Source organism: Ixodes scapularis, unplaced genomic scaffold, assembly GCF_016920785.2.
Source record: "Ixodes scapularis isolate PalLabHiFi unplaced genomic scaffold, ASM1692078v2 PGA_scaffold1__304_contigs__length_218370807, whole genome shotgun sequence".
NCBI classification, from domain to species: Eukaryota; Metazoa; Arthropoda; class Arachnida; order Ixodida; family Ixodidae; genus Ixodes; species Ixodes scapularis.
In genome coordinates, this window is record NW_024609846.1 from 16,987,615 (window position 1) to 17,010,603 (window position 22,989).

At 41.0% G+C, this 22,989-nt stretch overlaps 1 protein-coding gene across 1 annotated transcript; it reads left to right on the forward strand.

Annotated features, from left to right (window-relative positions):
- Positions 1-350: 350 nt before the first annotated feature.
- On the forward strand, positions 351-20,654 carry LOC120836220. Its single transcript, XM_040223526.1, has 6 exons — positions 351-480; positions 2,298-2,443; positions 12,718-12,872; positions 18,728-18,805; positions 19,132-19,205; positions 20,530-20,654. Exons 1-6 carry the CDS (start codon positions 351-353, stop codon positions 20,652-20,654), a joined length of 708 nt encoding a protein of 235 aa, XP_040079460.1.
- Positions 20,655-22,989: the final 2,335 nt, after the last annotated feature.

Sequence of the window (22,989 nt, forward strand, 5' to 3'; positions counted from 1 at the left end):
CGAAAATGAAAACGCACAAAGACATTTTTCATTGCGATTTTCACGGGATATTTGCGGACCCGGTGAAACACGTCCGTCGAAATGGCTGCGTCTCCCACATATGAGCGGTAAAGTAGAGGTGGGCATAACATGTATAGGGTGTCCAAGTACAGTGTTTTCCTTTTGTCCTTCTGCAGGTGCTTCCCTGAGAATCCGCTTCCGAAATACCTGATGCTGCTGCTGTCTCTTTGTCATATCTCAGCACTCGTGCCAGATAGGTATCTTTCACCCCTGCGAGCCAGTCGCGTGGGAAGCTGCCGCCAAGCTCTTGAAAAGAGGCTGTAATGAGCGCCTCTTTTGAGCGTGAGGTAATGGCCGAGAGTCCCACGAACACTTTAGGTTACAGAATCAAAACCTATAAAGCAATTTGCAGCGAAGCAAATACTCTGGATAGATTGTATGGCAATAATCAGGGCGAAGAGCACCCGAAGTACGGTTGTGGTATTGAAACAAAGCAACGCTCGTTGTAAATATTCCGAAGATATCTTAAGAAGGTGCAATAATATATATTGTCTTAATTCAATCGAGCAGAGTGAAATGGGATGGCGTCAGATGTTTACTGAAAATACCCCTCGGCTTAGCAGAAATACGTCATGTTTGCACTTAGAAAAAATGCAGAATATTTTTTTTGCTTAGCTTTTTAATATTCCTTCTAGGTTCACAAGTGGAAGTTAGAGGACTTTAGTTGGTAGGTCGGACAGCCTAGATACATTTGTAGAGATGGATTCGAATTTAGCTACCACTACAAATATTTATTTATTTATTTCAATACCTAAATCTAGTCTGAAATATTTTCAATTAATTTCAACCTGCATGCCTGATTATTAATTAGCATGGACTTTGTAGTTCTCTTCCCGACTGTCTGATTAAATGTGTACCGGTGGATGCAAAGACATTGTCTCTAGTAGTGATTTATTTTCCATAAAAATATCACTAGGATCATTTTTATTATTGCAAATATCATAAGCAAGTACAGCGCATTCTTATGACTGAGTACGTTTCCAGTTGTACCACACTTTTCTTATCACCGAGAATGTTTCACGCTGTGCCACATTTTCCTTGACCTAAAGGTTGTTTGAATGTTAGGACCTGAATGCTTGTTCATATTGTATAAAAATAGGCTGGGAATTTCAACTTTTAGAAAATATTACATGAGGCGATGGCACAATGTATTATAGAGCCGATTTTAATTTATTTTTACCTGTGACTGAGAAGTTAAAATAAATGTATTTTACATCTAAATTTTAATAAACAGTACTACCATGTGATCACGTTTTATGCGGAGACATGTATCGACGCAACCAAAAATGTTTAAACATCTTTGGTGGGGTTCATACGTCTATACAGCTGGCTAATAAATATTAGCAAGAACAAAGGTGATATTATAACAATGTGTGAACATATGGAAGGGCACGTGCTGCGTAACAATTTCAAGTACAGCTGCACTAAAATTAGGAGTAATAACATTTGGCATTCTTTTATTACTAAGTATCGTACACTAGTCCATGTTTTAATCGCTATACTAAGATATCTCTTAGTGAATATTAATGAAAGAAAGTAATTATGGCGTTTTATTATTAGTTTAGGACTTTAAAAGAGTTGGAGTCACAATCGCCATTAGGGTGCCGAATGCGCAAGTCTCGAATATTTATGCAAAAATAGGAAAATCAAACTCCGAAATTTCTAAAATATCGCTTCCCTAAATTCGGGGCTTCTCTGATGAAATTGTATTATATATAGATATATTTTTTTTAAATCACAATAAAAAAATAAACTAAAAGTGGAAAAACAACGGAAAGCCAAACGTTGCGAAGTAAAATTTCCGGCGGGACTCGATACTATTTTGCTGTTTAGGTATCCTGTGTTCTTCGTGTTTTTTACGTGAGCGAAATTGCAATATCCGCTATGACACGGTTTCACTGCAATGACAAAGTAGAACCCAATTTGATTTAAACAAAAAGAAGAGGAAAATCAAGGAAATGCAAATTGTTGCCAAGTAAAATTTCCGGTGTGACTCGAAAATATTTTGCTGCTTCGGTTTCCTGTGTGCTTCATATTTTTGAAATGAGCGAACTTGCAATATCCGCTAACACGCGTCTTCATTGTAATAACATGATAGAACCCAATTGTTGTTCGTGCTTTAAAATAAAGAATACTAAAAACTCTTTCGTGGGAAGGTTATATGTTGTAGAGATTATAGAAGTTGCAATATAAAACCCAACAGAATGCGCTCTCGCAATCAAACCGGTCTCACAAAGCTAAATTGCAAGTCACGAAGTCAACTTCAATCATGGCACTGGCATTGTCTGCCGTAACTGGACTGATATGCCTGACTTTTTCAAGTGGAAGTCAGTCATGGCCAGAGCTCAATCCGGACCTTGAGCAGTACCAGGACTTTACAAAGGTCGGTATAAATAGATTTTAGTACAACAGGAATAGAATTATGAAATGATAACGCAGTGTATTTTCATATATTTTCTGAGACGTTTGTCTTCAAACTCCTACAGTGTATGCAAATCAGTCTATAAGACACAGCTGAAAAGGTTCTTGTGAAGAAAACAAAACTTTAGACGTAAATTCTATCGCATTTTTGTCCTGTGATTTTGAATATTAAAAGCATTTGACCTGAACATATCCATAGACCCGAGAAAAACAGAAATCAGAACACTGGATGGGATGTCATACCAGCTTTGGCGGTTACACGTAACGAGCAATAGCGTTACCGCTAACGCGTTACTTTTTTCGGTAACCTTGTACCTTTTCAAAACTGTAACGGGTAACGCACTTACATTACTTATTCTGAGTAACGTGTAACGTAGTTACGTTACTCGTTACATATTCTTCCAAATACTTAAAAGAATTACTGAAATGTCTTTCGTGTTTCAAGGCGCCAAGCCCTAAAAAGTTTGCGTTTTTTGCGTTTTTTTTTTGTGAGAATTTAAGGGGAACCCTAAAAACAGATCAGTTAAATATTCTTGGTTTCTGAATGGACGTAATGCTTCTTGAAATATGGCACTATTGCATACCTGTAACGTCAAAGAATAAAATGTGTTTTTTTATAATTTAAAAAAAATGTAAATTAAGCATAGCGTGTGCTACTTATTAAGGGTAACAAAAACTGGTTTCTTTTATTTGCAAGTAACGAATAACGTACTTCTTTTTTTTTTTGTGACGCCTTCACACTGCATCATACCAAGAGGCTTCAACTGCCTTGCACGGACCGCGTGTCAAGGAACGCGTGCAGCGTTTTTGACAGCGGATGTAAGGCTTAAAGATTGACTAACTGCGTACTGACACTTGCCAAGGATTTTACTTGCATATGACACGTGGTGCACAATACGCGGCTGGCAATTCGTTTTCTTTCCGCCCGAAAACCTCCGACCGAGAACTGGCCGCTTTGAGCCGATTTCACTCTCTACTCCGTGGCCACGTGCCGTTCTCTTTGCTTTAGGGCTAGCCACCAAATTTATTCAAAGTTTCGGGTCATCGAAGGCCCACACTCAATAATATAAGTAGAAAAAAAAGTATGGCACCCGATTTTTGTTACTTCTAAAAAGCCGCAAATACGTTGATTTAAAGGGAAAAAGTTGCAGAAAAAAACGGAAGCACTCTGTGAATTCTTTGAGTGATTCTCAACATGGCGTCATGTCTCGAGAGTCGTGGGCTAGGCGGTTCAACGAAGCGCACTAAGCGATGGCGGCGGACGATGGACGTGGGACCTCTTGTTCAGGACCTTCGTTCGCGGCACCGGTGAATATGTCTAGCTTCGAAAGAGAAACCTTTTATTGATCAAACATTAAGGATTTACTCCGTACGATACGACCGATCACCAAGCTGATTCGCACGAAGACGTGGCCAAGTCGTCGCCCCTTCTCCTGGCTGAAGACATCGCTCGTTTCACAAACACGAATTGGTAAAAGCTCGAAAAACACGCAAACGTCAAGCCCCAAGTACTTGACCTTTCTGTATTTCGTGAGACGTGTGACATGCGCGTTTTTCGTCTACTCCGCACAACCGAAAAGAAAAAAAAAATAATAAAAGAAACCGCGGTCGGGTGATTTCCGCGTGATTTCAGGCAACTCTCCTTGTCTACAACTCTTCTTCCTCCCCACTCCACTTGTGGTTTCACTTTTGGTTAGTTATGTTTTTTTTTTTTGCTTAATTAAAATATACGTGGCTCTGTAGGGAAATATTGATTAGGTAGTCTTCTGACACCACAAAAAATCGCATGGAAAAATTTATTTTTTGGGGTGTCAGTGCCCCATTAAGAAGTCGCGAAAATGTTCAGAGGCCGGATTCTCAACGCGAACTTACGACGACAGAAGTCCATACGACAAATTTGAGAGAAGATCCGTATTCTCAAAACAAAATTGCCGTAACTTTTGCACAGGTTACGACAGAATCGAACGACAGCTCCGAAGCTGTCTTACGCACTTTTTACGATCAAATAAACATGGCCGACAGCGTCGTTCAGTTACTTAATCGCGACGACCATCGGACTTTTTTTTTATTTTTTACGTGCTATTCTGGGGCGTCCCGACTTTAAGCAGCGAGAAAAAAGCGAAACGTACATGAAATCTAACACGACGAACATGAACGCTGGATCCACAAAAACCCGAGAAAAGCAACCTAGGCAACGATCCCACCGACCAAGCGAACTCGGCAGAATATAAGCCTATACTTCGTTTCATCCTACGATGGACTAAAGACCAAAGCCACGGGCCGCCAGGTCCAATCACGTTCCACGCTAAACTATGACACGCTTGGCGTTGCTTAGGTTTGGACGAATAATGCTCCGAATCCAAAAACGCTGCGTCATTTTCATAGCTTCGACACTGCAAAGAGCCAGTAAGCCGTGGCTTTCTTTGCAATGTAAAATTGTTGAGTCACTCATTGCTCGATCCGAACCACTGTCGGCTTATTCCCGTCGGTGATCCGAGGCGCGGGCACCGATACGTACTTAAAGCGGAATACCACACAATCTCTAAGTGGCTCGTGATTGGATCTGGCGGTTTGCAGCTTCTGCCTTTAGTCCATCGTAGGGTGAGATGAAGTATAGCAGGCACTCCGACCTGGGGGGTTCCGCCGCAACATTGCTTTGACGATCCTTGGCCAAGACCGTCTGCCTACGACCGTCTGGCTTGCTGAATGGAATATGCCCGTGCCGACCCTTGCAGACCCTTCCTGTACGAACAGTTTTATCGCGGAACTAAATTTCCTAGGTCAATCTATTCCCCTTGTCATCTCGGTCTCTTTGGTTTCCGAGGCAGCGGTGACGACGCTGTCGTTGAAAAGGGACTCTCATTGATTCTTTCTCATTGTTTTGTGTGATATAGAGCTCAAATAAACGCCGTAGTGATTACCTTCGCAACATGGTATGTACACCTTTTATAAGTATGCCATTTTTATTCTGACACGAAGCTAAGTCACTGTCGAGTTATAACAGTTTGTGGATGCTACGCGATGACGGTCCAACATTTCTTTGCCGAGTGTTACGTCAGTATCGAGTTGCAATCGTAAAAGATCGGCCCCGAAGTGCTTACCAAAACGCGCTCTAACAGAGCGAATCCAGCACTTCGATCAAACACGCGCGTCTGCTTCGAGTGTGAACGGGTATTAGCGTGGCTCTTACTGACATTCGTATAGTTCAAACGTATATTTTTTAACGTCGCGTCGCTCCTGCATTTCGGAGGCCGCGAAAAACGCCGCGGTGGTTTGTTTCTTTCTATGTCGCTCTGCATGACGTCTGGCACGGGGCTTTTACCAACGATGACAGTTGTGTTGACTTCGTAGCGATCGAGTTCGTAGCAGTCAACGTAGTGCTTATCGTGTTAGCGTCGATATATCACCGCACGGGCACGAACCCCAGAAAGCGGTGGTGGAAAGGCCGCCTGTGTTTATAAGAAACAGCTTGAACACTGAACATTTAAACACAGACAGGAAGGACATACACAGAGCTGACTATCAACGAGTAGTTAACCTGTGTTTGTTATTAAAAATCTACGTGTTCCGAACTATGCCGGGTTCTCCGATTGGGTGTTCGTGTTGCCGACGACACCGTCGCCATAGCAACAGCGCCAGAAGTCGTCATTTCTCCGAAAGAGGTCGTATCTTTCCTCCTCTCACTTAAGAACGCGTTTGTGAACACCGCTCTCGCCTCATCTTACAATGATAGTAACCTTACGAACTTTGTAGCTACGTTGTCGTAAGTAAGACGTTTTTTTATGAATCTGGCGGCCAGATCTTTGCATATTACATTACGATTCACTCCTACTACCAAACGCGCACAAAAGAAAAGGCTTAATTGTTTTCTTGTTTTTCTTTAATTGCTGTTGCGGCTACTTGGCGCATTTTATCTGCAATATAATTTTGATGTTCTTGATTCTCGAGTCCAAACTAAAGACGATTTAAGTACTTTTTCTCAGATACCAAAATGCTTCAATTTTTCTTTAAGGAGCAATCATTGAAATTTGTCTAGATGACATTAACCCTCTTTAGGAGAATGAAGACAATCTCATCTGTTTATTAATTTTCTGAAACAAATTCGCAGGGAAGCAGAATTGGTCTATAAGTCACAAGATGTCCATTTTCTTGCCCTACGTAGCCGAAACATTAAATTGACCTAGAAGTCTCGTGACATTAATTTTCCCTCCAAATTTACTAGTCAAGCTGAACTGGTTTCTCGGTGGCGTAAGTTAGCTTTGTGTGCTAAACGTCAAGGTTAAGCGAAGTAGTTCGTCTTAAGTTAAGCTAGATTGTACATGTAAGGTATAAGTGTCAACTAGAACCTAAACAGGAAAACACAATGGAAAACACAATACACTTGTTGCGATTGCAAGAACTTTACTTGCGAGTGCTGCGCCCAGATAAGTGGAAGATGAACAGCGTAGGCGCTGATATCTGGGGAAGAGGCAGAGGGGAGCCCGGTAGATTCACTGGGAGCGTTTTGTTGGTTCATTCTGGCTTCATATGCTGGTCGATGCTATCACGTCTCAGTCACCATTTGGTAAGCGCGTTGATTGTTGAGGACATTGTTGAGATGAGGCGAATGAAAATGGCAAGATGAAGTGCCTCTGTCTGCTCCAGCGTTAACATTACAGACTTAAACCAAGGAAAAATAGATGAAAAGGACAAAAGCCAAAGAAAAAAAAAGAATTCTGTTTAAAATATTTAATTTTATTTTTTCAAAATTTACGGTCATCACAGCCCAAAAAACGGTCCCTGTCAATCAGCGGCGTTCTTCCCCTTCCCCTCTATCTTACACCATTTTTCCCTTCTCCTTCTTCGGTCTTCGATTTTCTCTTCTTATCCCTTGTCTCCACATCCGCTGTTCTCCGTCCTCTCCTCTTCCCTTGCATCAGGTATTGTTAGGTTGGATCGGTTCAGGTTGGGGCATTTGGGTTGGTGTCTGGAAAATAACTGGCTGGGTATTTTAGTTCCCTTCATCCCCATATGTTGGTGGATACTACGTCGGATTTTCGATGATGAAATGTAAATGTATATTGGGATAACTGAAGATTATAGCCAAGTTTGATTGAAGGTTGAAGAGACTGAAGAACCCGGACAGGACTCAGTTCTGTCTGTTTGCTTCAATACAATGTTTAATTTCTGCTTACAGTGATCCCTGTTTTTTGTGCTTTTGTTCGCAACATGCAGTGTTTTTTTTTATGTTTTAATAGTATTGCTGTCACTATTTTTATTTTCCTTTACTTGACCGTACTTTTTCGATTTTTCTACCGTTTAAATTACCTCATTCGGGCTACGCTCATTGTCCCTTTCACAAGTATCTCCTTTGTCTGGCTGCGCAAAATTGTAAACAACCGCTGAGAGGAGAGGTTCTTTTTCGTTACTTAGTAATGGCGGGCAGGGCACAGATGGTCTGTCGGTTGGTGTTACGAGTAGTTTTCTTTATGATAACTTTTAATATTCGTAGGATTTTTGTTTTCCTTACCTTTTAGTTGAGAAATGTCTCCGCCCTAAATGAGTGGCAAGGAATACATTTCCCTTCAGCCCAAATTTTCACAACGTCGGGAAGATTTTCTTTTTCACCTTTTAATTGGGCTAAGCTTAACCCTAAGTGGGAGTGAAGTGACGCTTTCAGTTCACTCCGCATTTTGCCAAAGTCAGGAAGTTCTCTTCATATATATATATTTTTTTTTATTTTCATAAATGGCCAGTATTTTTTTTTCTATTTGCATAAAGATACATCTTGTCCTGAAGGAGCCTGAAGGGCAGCCGGCACATCCCAAGGCTGTACTCGGCTCCTAAGTTGAACAGTTGGTGCGTCTGACCCAGAAAGATTTCACAATTGATATCACGAGTCATGTGGTCATGTGACCTATACACCGATTTTCTTTCCCCGCTATATTTAGCGCGAAAATTGACGTCTGGTGACCCGACATCACTTTGCCAGTTCTTTTGTATATAGTATATTGATCCACGTGACATGCTATAGAAGACCATGTAATATTCTAAACATATTAAAACGGTCACTTCCTATATGTTGAAATTTATGTATTAGAGGACTAGGAAGGCAGAGGTCAATGCCAATTCCTTCAAAGCATGAAATATATTTTATCGAAAACTTCAGTCACGAAATTTTGTCCCTCCTTCCGTCCGTCCCTGCATATTTCGCTAAATTTAGCAGGGAATCTTACGTCACTTAACCTGTATACAAAGTGTAAGAATTCACGTAACGGCATGCCTACACGTCAACTGAGTTTGCCCGCTAAGCGTAGCAGGATAATTCACATTTTGTGTCCTAAAACCTAAGCAAGCTTTCCCGCTAAATTTGAAAGTGAAACTAACGTCACGTTGCCAATACTCAATTTAAATTTCACAGCTAAATTTAGCAAGGGAAATCGACGTCACGTAAAGTGATGTCACGTGACCTATAAAACAATTCAGTTTGTAAGCAAAATTTAGATACAAAACATACATCACGTAACATGTCAATTCCAGCTCCTCATCCCTCTTCACCCTTTCCCCTCGTTTTCTCTCCTTATCCGATACCGTTGAAGGTTGTTCTCATCATCTGCTTTCCTCACCTCTCTCCTCTTCCTCTCCCCTTCCTTTCACTTTCCCTTTCGTTTCTCTTCTTATCCCGTCCCAAATCTATTAAGGTGCGCCCTGCTGCTCAAGTGACAAATTCGGTTTTCTCATTAAATTTAGCAAAAAATACAGGGCGTTTCTCGAAACACGGACCAAATCGCTCCTTCAAAAACTACGCATCGCACACAAAAAAAAAAAAAAAAAAACGTTGATGCCGTAAGGGTCTTTGTCAAAGGGCCATTAAGGAAAATGATTAACTTTCAATATACATGGGTAGTTATTTATTTTGAGTACTTAAACTGTTAAGTGGTGATATTAAAGGCATGGTTTCACTCATAATGTTGTTGGGCATCTTCCAAAACTACTAAATAAACAAACGTTACAGAGATATAATGAACACGCAGCATTTTATGGCGTTCAAAAAAAAAAAAAAAGCTCAACTAGGATCTAATTTTTGTGTTTCACTCTCCCATCGGTGCGCATCTCTGCGCCAGAAATCCCGCTCCCTGCTGCTAGAACGCGCAACGTGCGTGAGCCACCATGCATCGCACGTATGAGAGGCTGATAAGAAAGACTCCTGGCTGTCAAATCAGATTTGCCTATATGACATCGGTGCCAGTGTGAAGGCGCACCATAACTCGCAATACTTAGCGGCGCAAGACCGTCGCGCGTTTTAGATACGATAGGCGTGACTGTCCATGCAGAGATCCGCTCCGATAAGAAACAGAGACCCAAAAAGGCGTCCCTAATTGTTCATTTTTTTTTTTGGAACGCCGGAAAACGCTGCGGGCTCCTTATATTACTGTAATTTAGTATTTAGTAGCTTTCGATGATGCCTACAACGATACTAATCGAAATCATGCCTTTAAAATCAGTAATTAACAATTTAATTACTCCGAATTTATTATTTTCCCAAATATACTAAAATCGAATAAACTTCCCTAATGGAAAAACAGTTAGGAAAAAACAGTTAATGAAACAACAGTTAGGGCGCAGGCGAGCTGGTGTAAGTTTACCATTTTTGACCACCTGAGACTGGGTGGAAGAAACACGACGACGTCTCAAACACAGCTAACCTTTATTCAGTTCTCCCTCCTTTTATACATCCTGACCCAACACCGCCACCAAAAAAAACATTTCAAACAATGGCACCAATGGGACACGCCTTGACTTCGCTGTCACAAAGTTCTTAAAAAAAAATTACGAACCACTTTGAGTTAACAAACGGTAAACACACAACAAAACATCGGCCGAAGGGAACATTTTCGACCTTGCAGCCACTCTTAACTTTACAACAAACGAACTGTCTAACCACACGGAACCGACTGCAGTACGAACCCATCATCCTGTTACACCTTTTTTTTTTTTTTTCCTTTCCTTAAGTACGCAAACACCCGTGACAAGAAGATGACAAAGATGGACCAGCTGACACAAACCACTACGGCATAAAGATGGTATTTTTTTTTTTCGTACGATGCCTAGGTTTGGCAGGAGCGCTTTTGCTCGAGTTTTTGGAAACCCCTTCTATATCCAACATGAGGAAGGTAACGAAGAGAAGAAGGCGGACACCCTGTGTTATGTTCCTTATGACGGATATTGCTACCAACATGCTAGATTTGTACTTAACTTTTTATGTGTAACGCAGCACACACATTCCCTTTCTCGTCTTTTCCTTTTTCTCCCTCTCCCAATCCCTCTCACCCTCCTTATTTGCCTTTTCATCCCCTCCATCCCCCACTCCCTTCCTGTTTTCTTCCTTCCTCTCACACACGCAACGACTGTTTAACATCTACCAAACAACTGAAAAATTCTCTCTTGAATTCTGAATGCCATCCAGTATTTGGACTTTGAAGATAAAGATCGTTATGAAATTTTTGTATCTCTTATGACGGAAATTGCACAAAAGTAATGAATTTGGAAATTGCCTTTTGTTAAATGCACTTTTTTTTTAAATCAAGTCGCAAGTAAGTCATAGAAATCTAAGGTATCATATTTGGGAATGATTGTTCGAGAGTGAAAAATTAATTTAATAATTGTCTACATATTTGAACTCAAAAACATTTAGTAGATATTTCAAATAGCACATCACTTCTTTTAGTTTAATAAAATGGACTAATTAAATTTGAACTTTAGAGGTTGTCTGAAATTCCGAGACTCCATATAAAATGGGCCGCAAAAATCAGCACCTGCACGTAACAATCTAAACTTTTCGTCAAAAATGTATTTCACAGGTGGTTTTCTCCTATAAAATTCCAAGGCGCGGCCCCCTTTGACTACAAAATAGGGCCACAACATTCGCCAGGGTCAACGGCGGACAGCGATGCAGACGACCGAGTCGAGTGGCGGTGCCCGTTTGGTGCACGTATTGAGAAATGGCGTCGGGAGCGGCGTCGGAAGTTGCAGTCGAACAGTGAAAGAAAGCAGACGACACGCAGACGAGATCTGTCGGAAACAAGGGCGCCGTCGTTATGCAACCGCGTTTTCCTTTATTTTTATTCACGTTCCGCTATAATCGCCCGCATTTCTTTTGAAACCAAAGGTACATTACAAAAATATTAGGATCATTTGAATATACCGCGGTCAGCACGGGCACTCCAGATATGTTTTTTTTTTTTTAGAAAGCAAACCGGAACCTCTGACCGGAACAAGGAGGTAGCGCCATCTATCAATACGTACGCCAAACGCTCCCCGCCGCTCAACCCGGTCGTCTGTGTCGCTTTCTAACGTTGACGCTGACAAGTTTCTTGGCCCTATTTTTTCAAATTTGTAATTTTAAATGTAAAACCCATTTCTGCAACACAGCTTTGATGAACAGTCTATATTGCTACGTGCAGGCGCCGATTTTAACGTCCCATTTCAAATCAAGCCTCGACACTTCAGACACCCAGAAGAAGACAACCTCAATTTTGGTATTGCTGTTGATCAATAGTCGTAATTACAAATTTAAAATGTACGTATACGATTCTAGAGTGAAGGAGTTTTTTTAAAGAATATGAAACGAAGAGCATCGGGTGTCAGGAAAAGAAGACCACTTGCGGTACGTAATAAAATAAAAAGTCTGGGGAAGAAAATGTAAAATAAATGATATCGTACTTCGCATCAATCGCCCTTTGTTAATCAGCATTTCTTCTCTGATGCACGCTATACTGACCTCCTAGCCCGAAAAAGTACATACAGTGCTTCGAGATGTCAACCTGAGTGCCTTGATTACAAAAAGGAATATTAGAGTTTGTTGAACTTATATGCATTAAAACCAGAAGGAGCTAGGCCAAGTGAATATACCTTGGAAACAGGCAGCGCTTTATGTGTTAAGCTGTAATGTAGCATTAAACGATTCTTAAAAGTATGACTTCCATATATACTCACTCTATTCCGTTGAAACTCAAGAAGGTGGGGCGAGGGTAAGACGGGTCGAGAAGGGGGAAGCAGACGGAACGCTGGAGAAGAGAAGGGGGACGTCCCTTCTTTCTTTGGCGTTCCTTCTGCTTCCTCCTCCTCGACCCGTCTTACCCTCGCCCTACCTGGAGTTGCAGCGGACTATAGTCGTTCCTTTCCAGAGTATACATGGATGATTGCTTCTGTTGATTTTAAAGTTAACAAAGTTGTTCGAACTTATTTCCGTTCCAGTGCTTTCCGCTTCAAGAGAGTTGGTACACGATCTACAGAAATTATGAGTCTGACCCGGTCTTTGGTGGATCAGAGAAGTGCATTAAATACACAGACAGCGGACCACCCGTAAATGGCGCCTATCCTCTTCATTTCGATTTTGGAAACCAGTCTGGGTAAGCAAAACCTATTACTACAACATATTTCGTTTGTATAAGCAGCAAGATTGTTACAGCCATCACATCTTATCTTTTGAAGCTGGACAAGCTAAAAAAAAAGTAAATCAGCCGCGCAGAAACAATCTCAAAGTAATTTTAAGGTTGCGTAAAAATATGGGACTCTTTGGCTCTTTGTAGGGTGTCCATATCTGGTAGTCCTTCCGTTAGCAATAGGTTACTGTGGATGTTCTTTTCGTAAATTAAAGCTTGTACCTAACTTTCAGGTTGCATAGGGTAGCAGGGGTTGATTCATTCATAATTCTATCATATGTAAAACAATATCGAATAGTTTCACGATGGTCGAATACGTTACATATTTCAATATAATATATAATAATGCCAAGCAATAAAGTAAGAATAATTTACGTATTTTAGAAACATATTTGAAAACGAATATCTCCACTTGCATTGTTATTATCGGAAATACAGTAATAGGGGAATGGACATAAAATTTCAAAACAATAATAAAGGGAGTAAAAACAATTGAAATATTAATATTATTAATAAAAAATTGATAGCGACCTATATTTCCAAAGTTTTATGGTACACACAAAAAATAATCCGAGGAGCAACCATTATTTTTTTATAGAAGACATTAAGCATATATTATATATATCAATGTCCAGTTTCCTTTCGCCTATTTAAAATGGTTATACATGTGCAAACAATCTTTTACATGTTAAAATTGTCTTCAAGGTATCTGTATTTTGCGCGAAATGCTCAACTCCACTACCGCGATTCTGTTTTATTCTCTGTTTGGTTCGTTATACTGTTCTTAGCAGAACCACCAATGACAATGTCTATTTTTCTCCCGTCTGTCTAAACTTGGCTTATGTATATTTGTGAAGTTTCTTAGTATATTCTAAGCATGTTTAAGTATTTTTCGCACTTTACCCCAGAAAACACAATCGTAGGAATGTCCTTGAGGGTAATGAACTTGCATACATCGTTTCGGGGAGAGAAAAACTTCTATTAAAGCAATTCAGTGGGGAAACTAATTTGATGCATGCGTCCTGTGACATCAATTTCCCTGCCGTATTTTCTGGGGAAAGTGATTTTGTGTTCACATCTATGACGTCAAACCACGTGAATTTTCACGCTGAATTTATCAGGGAAATCTACTTGGTGCAAAAATCACGTTATACCGAATTCCCCGCCAAATTAACCGTACGAACTGAATCGCTGCATAGGACACGTGATACCTGGTCACGTGACATAAAGTTTTTTTGCTTTATGGAGCTTCAAAACCGAGTCAGTGTGGTAACGTGAAATAAGGTAACTTGACATCGATTTCCCGCTAAATTTAGCGTGGAAATTGAATTGGCGTATAGGTCACGTGACTTTACCTTACCCGCTAGACCCAGCTGCGAAACTATATTAGTTTATAGATCACGGCACTCCAAATAGAGTGACATCTGTTTCCCCCACAAAATTAAATGGGAAAATAAATTGGTGTATAAGTTTCGTGGCAGGACTCGGGACATCAAACTTCCACTAATTTTAGCGAGAAAGTGAATTGGTGTTTAGGTCAAGTAACGTCAATTTCCTCCGCTAAATTTAGCGGGAAATGAATGGACAGATAGACGAAAACTGAGACGGACGGAGAGATAAAGTTTTGGGATTTGGAGTTGAGGGGGGCTCCATTACAAAGCATTGCATGCTTTAAAAATCGTAATAGTTGAAGATATATTCTTTTTTCTCTGTTTTGTTTAAACGGAAGCCTTCTAAAATAATTGTGTATTTTAATGCATTCTATCAAACACTAACCCAAAGTAAATTGTAACGCAAAATATGCAATATGTTAAAAAAACTTTCGGAAATAAAAAAAAAAAAGAAATTCGGGGAAGCCACGGTAATTTGGTTTATGCAGTGAAGTTAGCACAACGGGACATATTATAGGGATTATTCGTCGCCATAAGTTTATTAGTTAATTAATATACGTTGATTAGGTTATTATTTACCGAATGATGATCACATTTTTCCTATTAGCACATTACTGGGCGCCATCGAAAACTCTGAATTTGTAACTTTTGGAAAGACTTCGATCGTGTGCGAAGCGCGGTTGTATGTTAATATAATTACTCAAGCAAGATGCGCAGCTCTGGTGAAGTGAATAAACGCCAGTGCAGTTATTCCGTCGTTTATCCAGATTTTCTCCCCCCCCCTCCCCCCCCCCCCCCCTCCCAGCCTTGCGCATATTCGAGGAGTGGCAGCTAGCTAGCGAATTATCGTTCTCTCAACGCGTTCGAAGTTTTTCTAAAATTTAATGATATAGTGGATTTCAATGACGCTCAGTGAGTTTGTTTAGTTTAAAGCCATATATTTATTTGCATTAATTAAAAAGTTAATTAACGCATTCTGTTTGTTTTGACAACATATCGGAACGATTATACCCTGGCCCTATAACTGACGGCACAAACTGAACTAGGGAAGCTTTCCCTGATTTATGAAGACAAAGTTGTAACGTCAACAGAAGCATACTCAGTACGGGTATCTAAACGTAGGTTTTTTTTTTTCTCTACTATACCTGAGCGTATTGTAATACAAAAGAATGAGCGCCTAAGCTTTGTCATTTTACAGACTCCTTGATTTCCAATCTTATAACTCTGCCTCGATGTTCCTCACTAGAATAATTACTAGGATATTGCTTAGAACGCAGCGTGACACAACAAACGACTTAAAAATAAGCTTTGACGTGACAACGTAATATGGGAAGGGGTGCTTGTACAGAAACCTCTGCAGCAAGAAAAATGTATCACTGAAAGTGCGTAACACAAAGCTACAACAAACGATATTTCTTAAATAAACCACAAAAACAGAAAAAAAGGAAGGACGTTTACGATTCTCTGTAATGCAATATTAGAGCACAGTTCTTGAGGCGGAGGGGGGAAGGGTGCCATGGGGAGGGTCTTGAGGGGAGGCTACATGGCGGTGAACACTGATTTGATTAGGTAGACTCTGCCACAAGAAGACAAGTTGAATCTTGAAGCCAGATACCTGTTGCCCTATTTTTGATATAACTGCCCGCCCCATTATCGCGGTCACTCATGCACAATCCAAAAAGCATTCGTGTTTCTAAAACGAAAGGAATCCCCGCCAAGCTAACAATCTTAAAAATTCTCAAAGCTCTTTGCAGTTCAAAACATTAAGCCGTGCCCCCAAAAGACGGGCATAACATTCAAAGCTCTTAGTCATTGCGAAAACACTGTTGGGGTCCCGTAGAAAACATTAACCATCGTCAGCCTAAGCTGAGGCGGACACCACCTGATTTCCGAAGAGCGGGAAACCTCGTGTAATCTCAAATACTTCTATTGGGTCGAGGTTCGCCGTGTGGGGAGAGGCGCGCCCCACACAGCGTGGGCGACATTCGGCGGGGCTTAGAACATAGTCAGTGTGAATTTAGTTCTTGCAGTGCGAAACAATAGACTTAATACGAAGAGGCGACAAGGGCCAGCACTGTAGAAAACTCCAACAAAAATAAATTCGAGATTTAGGTACCCATTAAAAGGCAACTCCGGCCAAAACTCAAAATTAAATAAGTTACTGGTACGGCTGTACTGACACAAAGTACGACCCCAGCCAAAATATTACGTCCGTGGGACGCCGCATTCTCAACTAATGCCGATAATAAAAATGCGACCCGCCACGAGCCGCTGTTCTTTAGCGGGCGGCCAGTGTTTTGCCGTTTGCTAAAGCAACATTGGGCCGTGACGTCAGTATCGTTCTCTTTTTTTCTTCCGGTCCGGGCGTTGCGCGGAGTGCGCTTCTTTGAGCCGCTACCACCGCTACTTCGGCTTGTGATTGGCGTGTTTAGCCGTTGCATTTATCTGTAGCCCGTGTAGCTTCGGTATAGCGTTTTGTTTATTTGCCTGTGAAGATTCCAAGACTCGTTTTACCAAGCAAGTCGGTGCGCCCAAGACAGCCAAGCTGTTCCTCGAAAGATGCCGAGTACAACTGTTAGCGCAATGGGCTGCTCAAACAACCCGCTGCGCAACACGGAGGTGCTTTTTCACAAGTTTCCAACCGACCGGAAATTAGAGAAGGTGTGGGTGAACGCTGTTCGACGAGTGGACTTTGGACTTAGGCTTTTACGCGTCCGAGGAAAAAAGAACGAGAAAACAGACGTGTACAGCCCAGCGCACGTGTGTTCGGGCGCCGCGGCCCACGCCGGAGGGCCTCAAAGCTTTGTGTGTGGGACTGACCCGCAGCGCAAAAGCGAGAGGGCCCCCAATGCTGTACGTCAATGGCAGCACGGCGTAGAGCAACGCCCCTTCATCCACGGAGCCCCGATTACAATTTAGGCCTAGCGACGAGTACGGAAGACCGCACACACGGCAACAGACGCCGAGTACGGCACCGAACGAGTTCACTCGTTTTCCAGTCGCTAGCGTTTGGGTATACAAGCGACTAGTACGGCAAAGCGCACGCACGGCGGCGGCCGCCGAGTACGGCAGCGTACGTGTTCACGGGTTTTCCAGTCGCTAGCTTTTTGGGTATACGCACTAACTCTTGCTACATATGCTGGATAACTACACCGTATACAGAATTAAAACAAAATCAGCTTACCTCCGATCTTCAGACGGCTAGCGCAACAGATGTAGGTGCCGCTCGGCCTGCGTACTCGTTAAACGAGAACGATCCTGACGTCACTTTCACATGGCGGCTGATTTCCAGTGTTGCCGGGGCCTCGAGCGGCTAGTTTCGATTTTGTTGGCCGCGCCCCAAACAAAAGCTTGAGGCGTCGATATCTTTAAAACTACGCACAATAACGAGTAAAAAATTACACCTTGCACTTCAGGGACGCCAACTGCACTAAAACAGTCAAAATTCTAAAATTGAAATTATGGACCGGAGTTGCCCTTTAATAAAACAACCCATCCTTCATATCAGTGTACAAGGTTTACACCAATTGTGTGAACTCAGGGAAGCCATACCCGTCGAGCTACGCAAAAAAGATACTGATGCCGCACACGATCTAAAGCTTTAGATTGGTCTAGTGATATATGAACACCACGAAGGCCTTGAGATATTGCATACGCGAACAAATCGTGCATCAGTAATACTAACGTGAATATATTCCTTCCAGGAACACAGCATATGTTTGAGGTGAGCCAGCAATATATGGCGTGCCCTCTCGGATTCTCTTGACAAACAGCATTTTAGTATTTGATAATCAGCGTTCAGCTAAAGTATAGGCTTCCACGTGTTCGGTGATATGAAGTTTCCTCCTTTATCAAAAATATTATTCGCCCACGCTGAGAGTAAGGTGGCGAGGGTGCAGACCTCAAAAAACATATATCCACAATTTTTACAACCGTGTCGACAGTGACACGAAAAAATATTGTGGAGCTCCTATGGAAGCCCTTCAGCGCCAGAAGCGGAGTGTGTTAAATGTGTTAAAATGGTTAAAATTAAAATTAAAATGGTTAAAATGGTTAAAAAGTTTAAAATGTGTTAAAATGGTAAAATAGTTCATGCCGTGTGGTGCAAGCGGCCAAGGTTTCAAAATTTAACATCGGGAATTTCGGCGGATTCTCCCAAGAAACGCGTCCGAATCCTCGGAGAAGCCAGCTGCACTGCTATTTTTCTCTGATGCAAAGACGGGTGAGAAACACTATAAATCAAGTTCAATATCTTGCGAGCAAGAAGTCTTTGTGCCGTCTGGCATGGATACATGTGGAATTTTATTAAGGTGCACTCTGCGCACGGTAGCAACAAGTACCTTAGCTTTAGAAACTCAAAAGAGTATGCATATTTTTCTGCGAAGTATATATTTTGATTTCTAATAGTTTCGTCTCGCACTTTTTACCCAGTATGGCAAGCACTACACTTGAGTCGTCCCCTGGATACACGGGCAAAAACATGTTGAGCCTTACTCCTACAGGTGGTAAGTATGACTGAAATGTCTTAACCCCGATTTTCTTCAATATATTTTAAATGTGTTTTTTTACCTTATTGAGCCAATGTAAAGTTAGGTAAGTTTGTTTACTTAACACTGTAGAGATACCAAAAAATTCTTTTTTATTAGGCGCTTGAACTTGCCAAAATATCCGATCTATAAAGTCATAAAAGGCCAGTATTTCATAAAATAGAATACGCTATCTTCTGACGTTGTTTGTGTGTCAGGTTTTCGCAATTATTTTTTGATATAAGACAGGGATATGCCGGATAGATCCCACTCAGCTGGCGCAATGTTTCCTTATATATTTGCAGGAAGTACATCGGTGGAGGTATACGGCGCATATGTGGAGTGCGAGCAGTGCCTCGTTCTTAGGAACACCTACATCAGCAGTAAGAACTCTTTCCTATCAAAACGTGCGACTTGTGTGTTTTAAAGGAATGGTGAACCGAAATTTGGATTTCAGAAAAAAACAATGCAGGAGATTTAGGCGGGACGCTACAATCCCTACAACACTACTCGTAAGGCGATATCTCAAATGGACAGCCGTATTTTTGGAAAAACAGGTCGAGATTGAACCAGGCCGACGAGGCGCGTGACGTGAAGATACCTTGTTTTTTCCTCTCTTCGCGTCGTTCCTTCAAGGCCGCGAGGACGAGAAGACAAGAGGCCGTTCCCTCTCCTTCTCGGAGAAACATGACGTGAACATTTCTGTGAAATGCGCCTCCATTTCTTGAAAAATACGGTCATCTGTTCGAGATATTGCGGTATGAGTGATGTTTTGGTGTTTGTAGCATAATGTTCACGCTTTTGCCACGTGTTTTGTGGAATCCAGATTTCGGTTCAGCATCCCTTTTAGTTCCCACAGCCAATAGATGCGAAACAACTTTAAACAGTTGCAGTTCTTTTTGTTTTTAAATTTGTGATTTTGTGTTAGCTTTTATGTTTGGTTTTCTAAGGTTTTACCTAACGTGTTTTCGCTCTTAGTGGTTGTTAAAAAAAAATTATGTGGTCCCTATAGACACACTCCGCTAAAAAGTAAGGAACACTGCCCAAAAGGAAGTGAAAGCTTTTAAGATTAAATATATATTTTGTGTGCTACTTTAGACTCCCAATCTTCTAAAGGGTGACGACCGGTTACGAGTTTCACAGATGTTGGCTTGAACCTCCTCATTACTAAATTTTTTCTCCTATAAACTTGTGATTATTCCAAACCTTTCAGTCAAGATTTTGGGCCGCAAAACCATTTTTTCTTGCTTTTGTTTCTTTCCTGTTGTAAATAAAAGCCCGGGACACAATTCTGGCTGAGTACATTTTTTCGATGCACTAGGCTGGTGTGCTTAATTCAAAAAGCAGCCCAATACACAGCAGTGAGAAATTATAGGAATGGGACAGGTGAGGTAGCCCATTGACGTCAGTCACAAATGAACACATCATGGTACAAATAAGTATGACTTGAGATACGTTTCTCACATACACGATATCGATATACCACCCTCCTTCTGCTAGGAATCGATGCCGTCAGCAAAAAGAAGGAGGGGAAGGTTCTGAAGAATTTAGATTGTACGCAAGCCTTTAAAACTCATAAATAATATAAACCATGCAACCCTGTCCTAAATTGTAATCAGAGTCAGACGCGAAAAACGTTTTGTAGACCCCTTTTACTTGTGGAATATATTGATAGGCGCCATTTTCTAAGCTACTTGAATCTTGCAGATACAGCGTGTGCTTTGCTTGTGCCCGAGTCAGTGTTGAACAAGAACACCACCTGCTGTGATTTTATTTTTGACCTTCTTTGCGGCACAGTGGAGAAGTACTACATCTACGATGCAAGTTGCTAGTTGTGCAATTGGCTAAGCATGCTACTGTAGCCTGACAAGAATGTAGTGAAGCCGTTACTAGGAAAATAAAGACCTCGCAATGGTTGTGTGGGATTAAAACGCTTGTTTCATTTCAGTATATGACTTTACAAAGCCAAGCGTTATCTTAATCCGCAGTAACATTGTCACGGAAAAAGCGTATACCTGATAGATTGACAGATAGGTAAAGGTGAATAATATGAATTAAGGAAAACAAGTGCGCCTTCAAGTAGATCTAAGATATTGATATTTGTATTTATTAGTTTGTTATATCAATTGAAGACTAAAAATCTTGAAAGCACGGCTAGAAAATATCGTTCTAAGAGCCAAATCGCATAAAAAAAACACTTAGGCAACTCTAAAGTCACGGGATCTTGAGAAAATAACTCCAAAGTTTTCTTATGGTCGCCATTTTATTTCATATAATGCAGAGTTTCTCCGGGACTTCTTTATTCTTGGTGAACGCCCCTAAAATTGCTAGGGCGGGACGCTTTCAAGAACGTTTTCTTTTTTATATACCTAGATTTTTATACCCACACACCTGTGAAACAAGCGTACATCGTACCTTCAGCACATACAGCGTTCATGTTTGGAGTCAGAGAAAAAACTTTTTTTTTTGTCTTGAAGTAGCAATAATACCATTATAAGGTATCTGGGGAGGTAAGCATGAGTGATAGGTTTATTGCGTGCGCCTTACCAAACACGCTTATATTTACGATGAACCCTTTCAATATAATGATGCTTCATAGCGATCTTGGAGCGACTGGTTCGCAATGACACTTTCAAAAATACGAAGATTTCAAGGAACCGGAATGGAGGTTGGCATGGCAACTAAAACCGATCAGCCCTTCATATTACTAGGTTTGGTCGCTTTCATGTTAGCATCTGTGTCCAGTTAGTAGGGAGGAAAGCAATGGCAGTACTTTTCTATGATCCAGTTATTTTAGACAAACCAGAAGAAACTAGCGGTGCGTAAATTTTAATGTTTATGATGATAGAAGTCGCCATATGAAGCTTATATTTTGGACGACGTATTGCTGCGTCACACAATCAGGATGAAATTAAAACGTCTTCACGTGGGTGTAAGCTTGTGTTGATTTTGGGCTTGCCGGTTTTATGCCAGGTATTCGGCGCGTCGCTGCAAAGCTGGGGAAAAGCTTTCCCACTCCTTTCTCATTCTCCGGAGGTTATTTCGGGAGAACATAAAGAAAATATTATCAGGCATTGCAATTTGTTGTACCTCTGTTTTTTTTTTGTTGCTGTTTTTTACACACATTTTATGTAGCATGGGATCCAGAGGTCACGGTGACCTTCAGAAGCTATATTGTAAGGGGAGATCTAATTTGTGAAAGCTTTTTTGCTTGTACATGCATGGCGTCTGATTGAAGCACGCAAATGCTCGACAAAGGTAAATGAGATGCCACGTTAGTACTTAATTGCTCACAATTTCACGTACGTATACACGTTGCTCAAAATAAGGTTTTACATGTTAAACAAATGAAACTATGATAGGGAATCGGATTTCGTTTTTCCACGTGATTTATGGTTAAAGGCTCGCACAAGCGCAAGGATAATCGCAGTCATCCATGACTTCATTTACTTAAACTCAGCAATAAATACTAAATACCTATACTTAGGGTCTGTACTAGGGTTTTAGGAACATTATAGCCTCACTTTTTGTTTTGTTTATTTCACTAAAAATAATATTAGTAATATAAAAATGAACAGGTTGCAACAGCAATGTTTTCTTTATACTTGTGTGTAATTGTATGGTAATCGCCCAAAGGTGAGTGCTGCAGTAGTGCACGACAATCATGACAAATAATCAGTAGTCAAAAACTTTCAGTTAGATAACAAAAACGGCGCGTAAACTTCTAAACCATTTCACTGCTGTATAAGGAATTCGTAAAATCAATATGAGCATGGTTGGATGTTGGCTTCAAGTACCATGGCTTTTGGCATTTTTTTTTAACTCGGCGCAAATTTTGTGGACATCCTTTTTGTGAAACCGAACCTTTCGAATTACTGACAAATTTATATTGGAGCCCTGACCCTAGAGCGGAAACCCATGCAGTTTATTTTTGCCTTTCTAATGAGATTTGATAAAGTCCCGCATAACACACCTATTTAATTACACACTTTCTAAATAGAACCTTCCGTAATAAAAACGATTAAAATTTTCTCTTCAACCACACACAAATTATTCTCATTGATCAAGAATGCCCATCTCACGACAACGTGAAATTAGTGGTACCGCGAGGCCGGTGCTGGGCCCTTTACTTTTCCTTTTTTATGTCGCCGACTTTCCGACGAGTTT

Excerpts from the sequence above, each read along its gene's own strand:
- LOC120836220 (XM_040223526.1), top strand. The coding sequence starts at position 351 with ATGGCCGAGAGTCCCACGAACACTTTAGGTTACAGAATCAAAACCTAT. Across the intron at positions 18,806-19,131 it reads CTTACTCCTACAGGTGGTAA|TACATCGGTGGAGGTATACG; the intron begins GTATGACTGAAA and ends ATTTGCAGGAAG. Across the intron at positions 19,206-20,529 it reads TAGGAACACCTACATCAGCA|ATACAGCGTGTGCTTTGCTT; the intron begins GTAAGAACTCTT and ends TGAATCTTGCAG.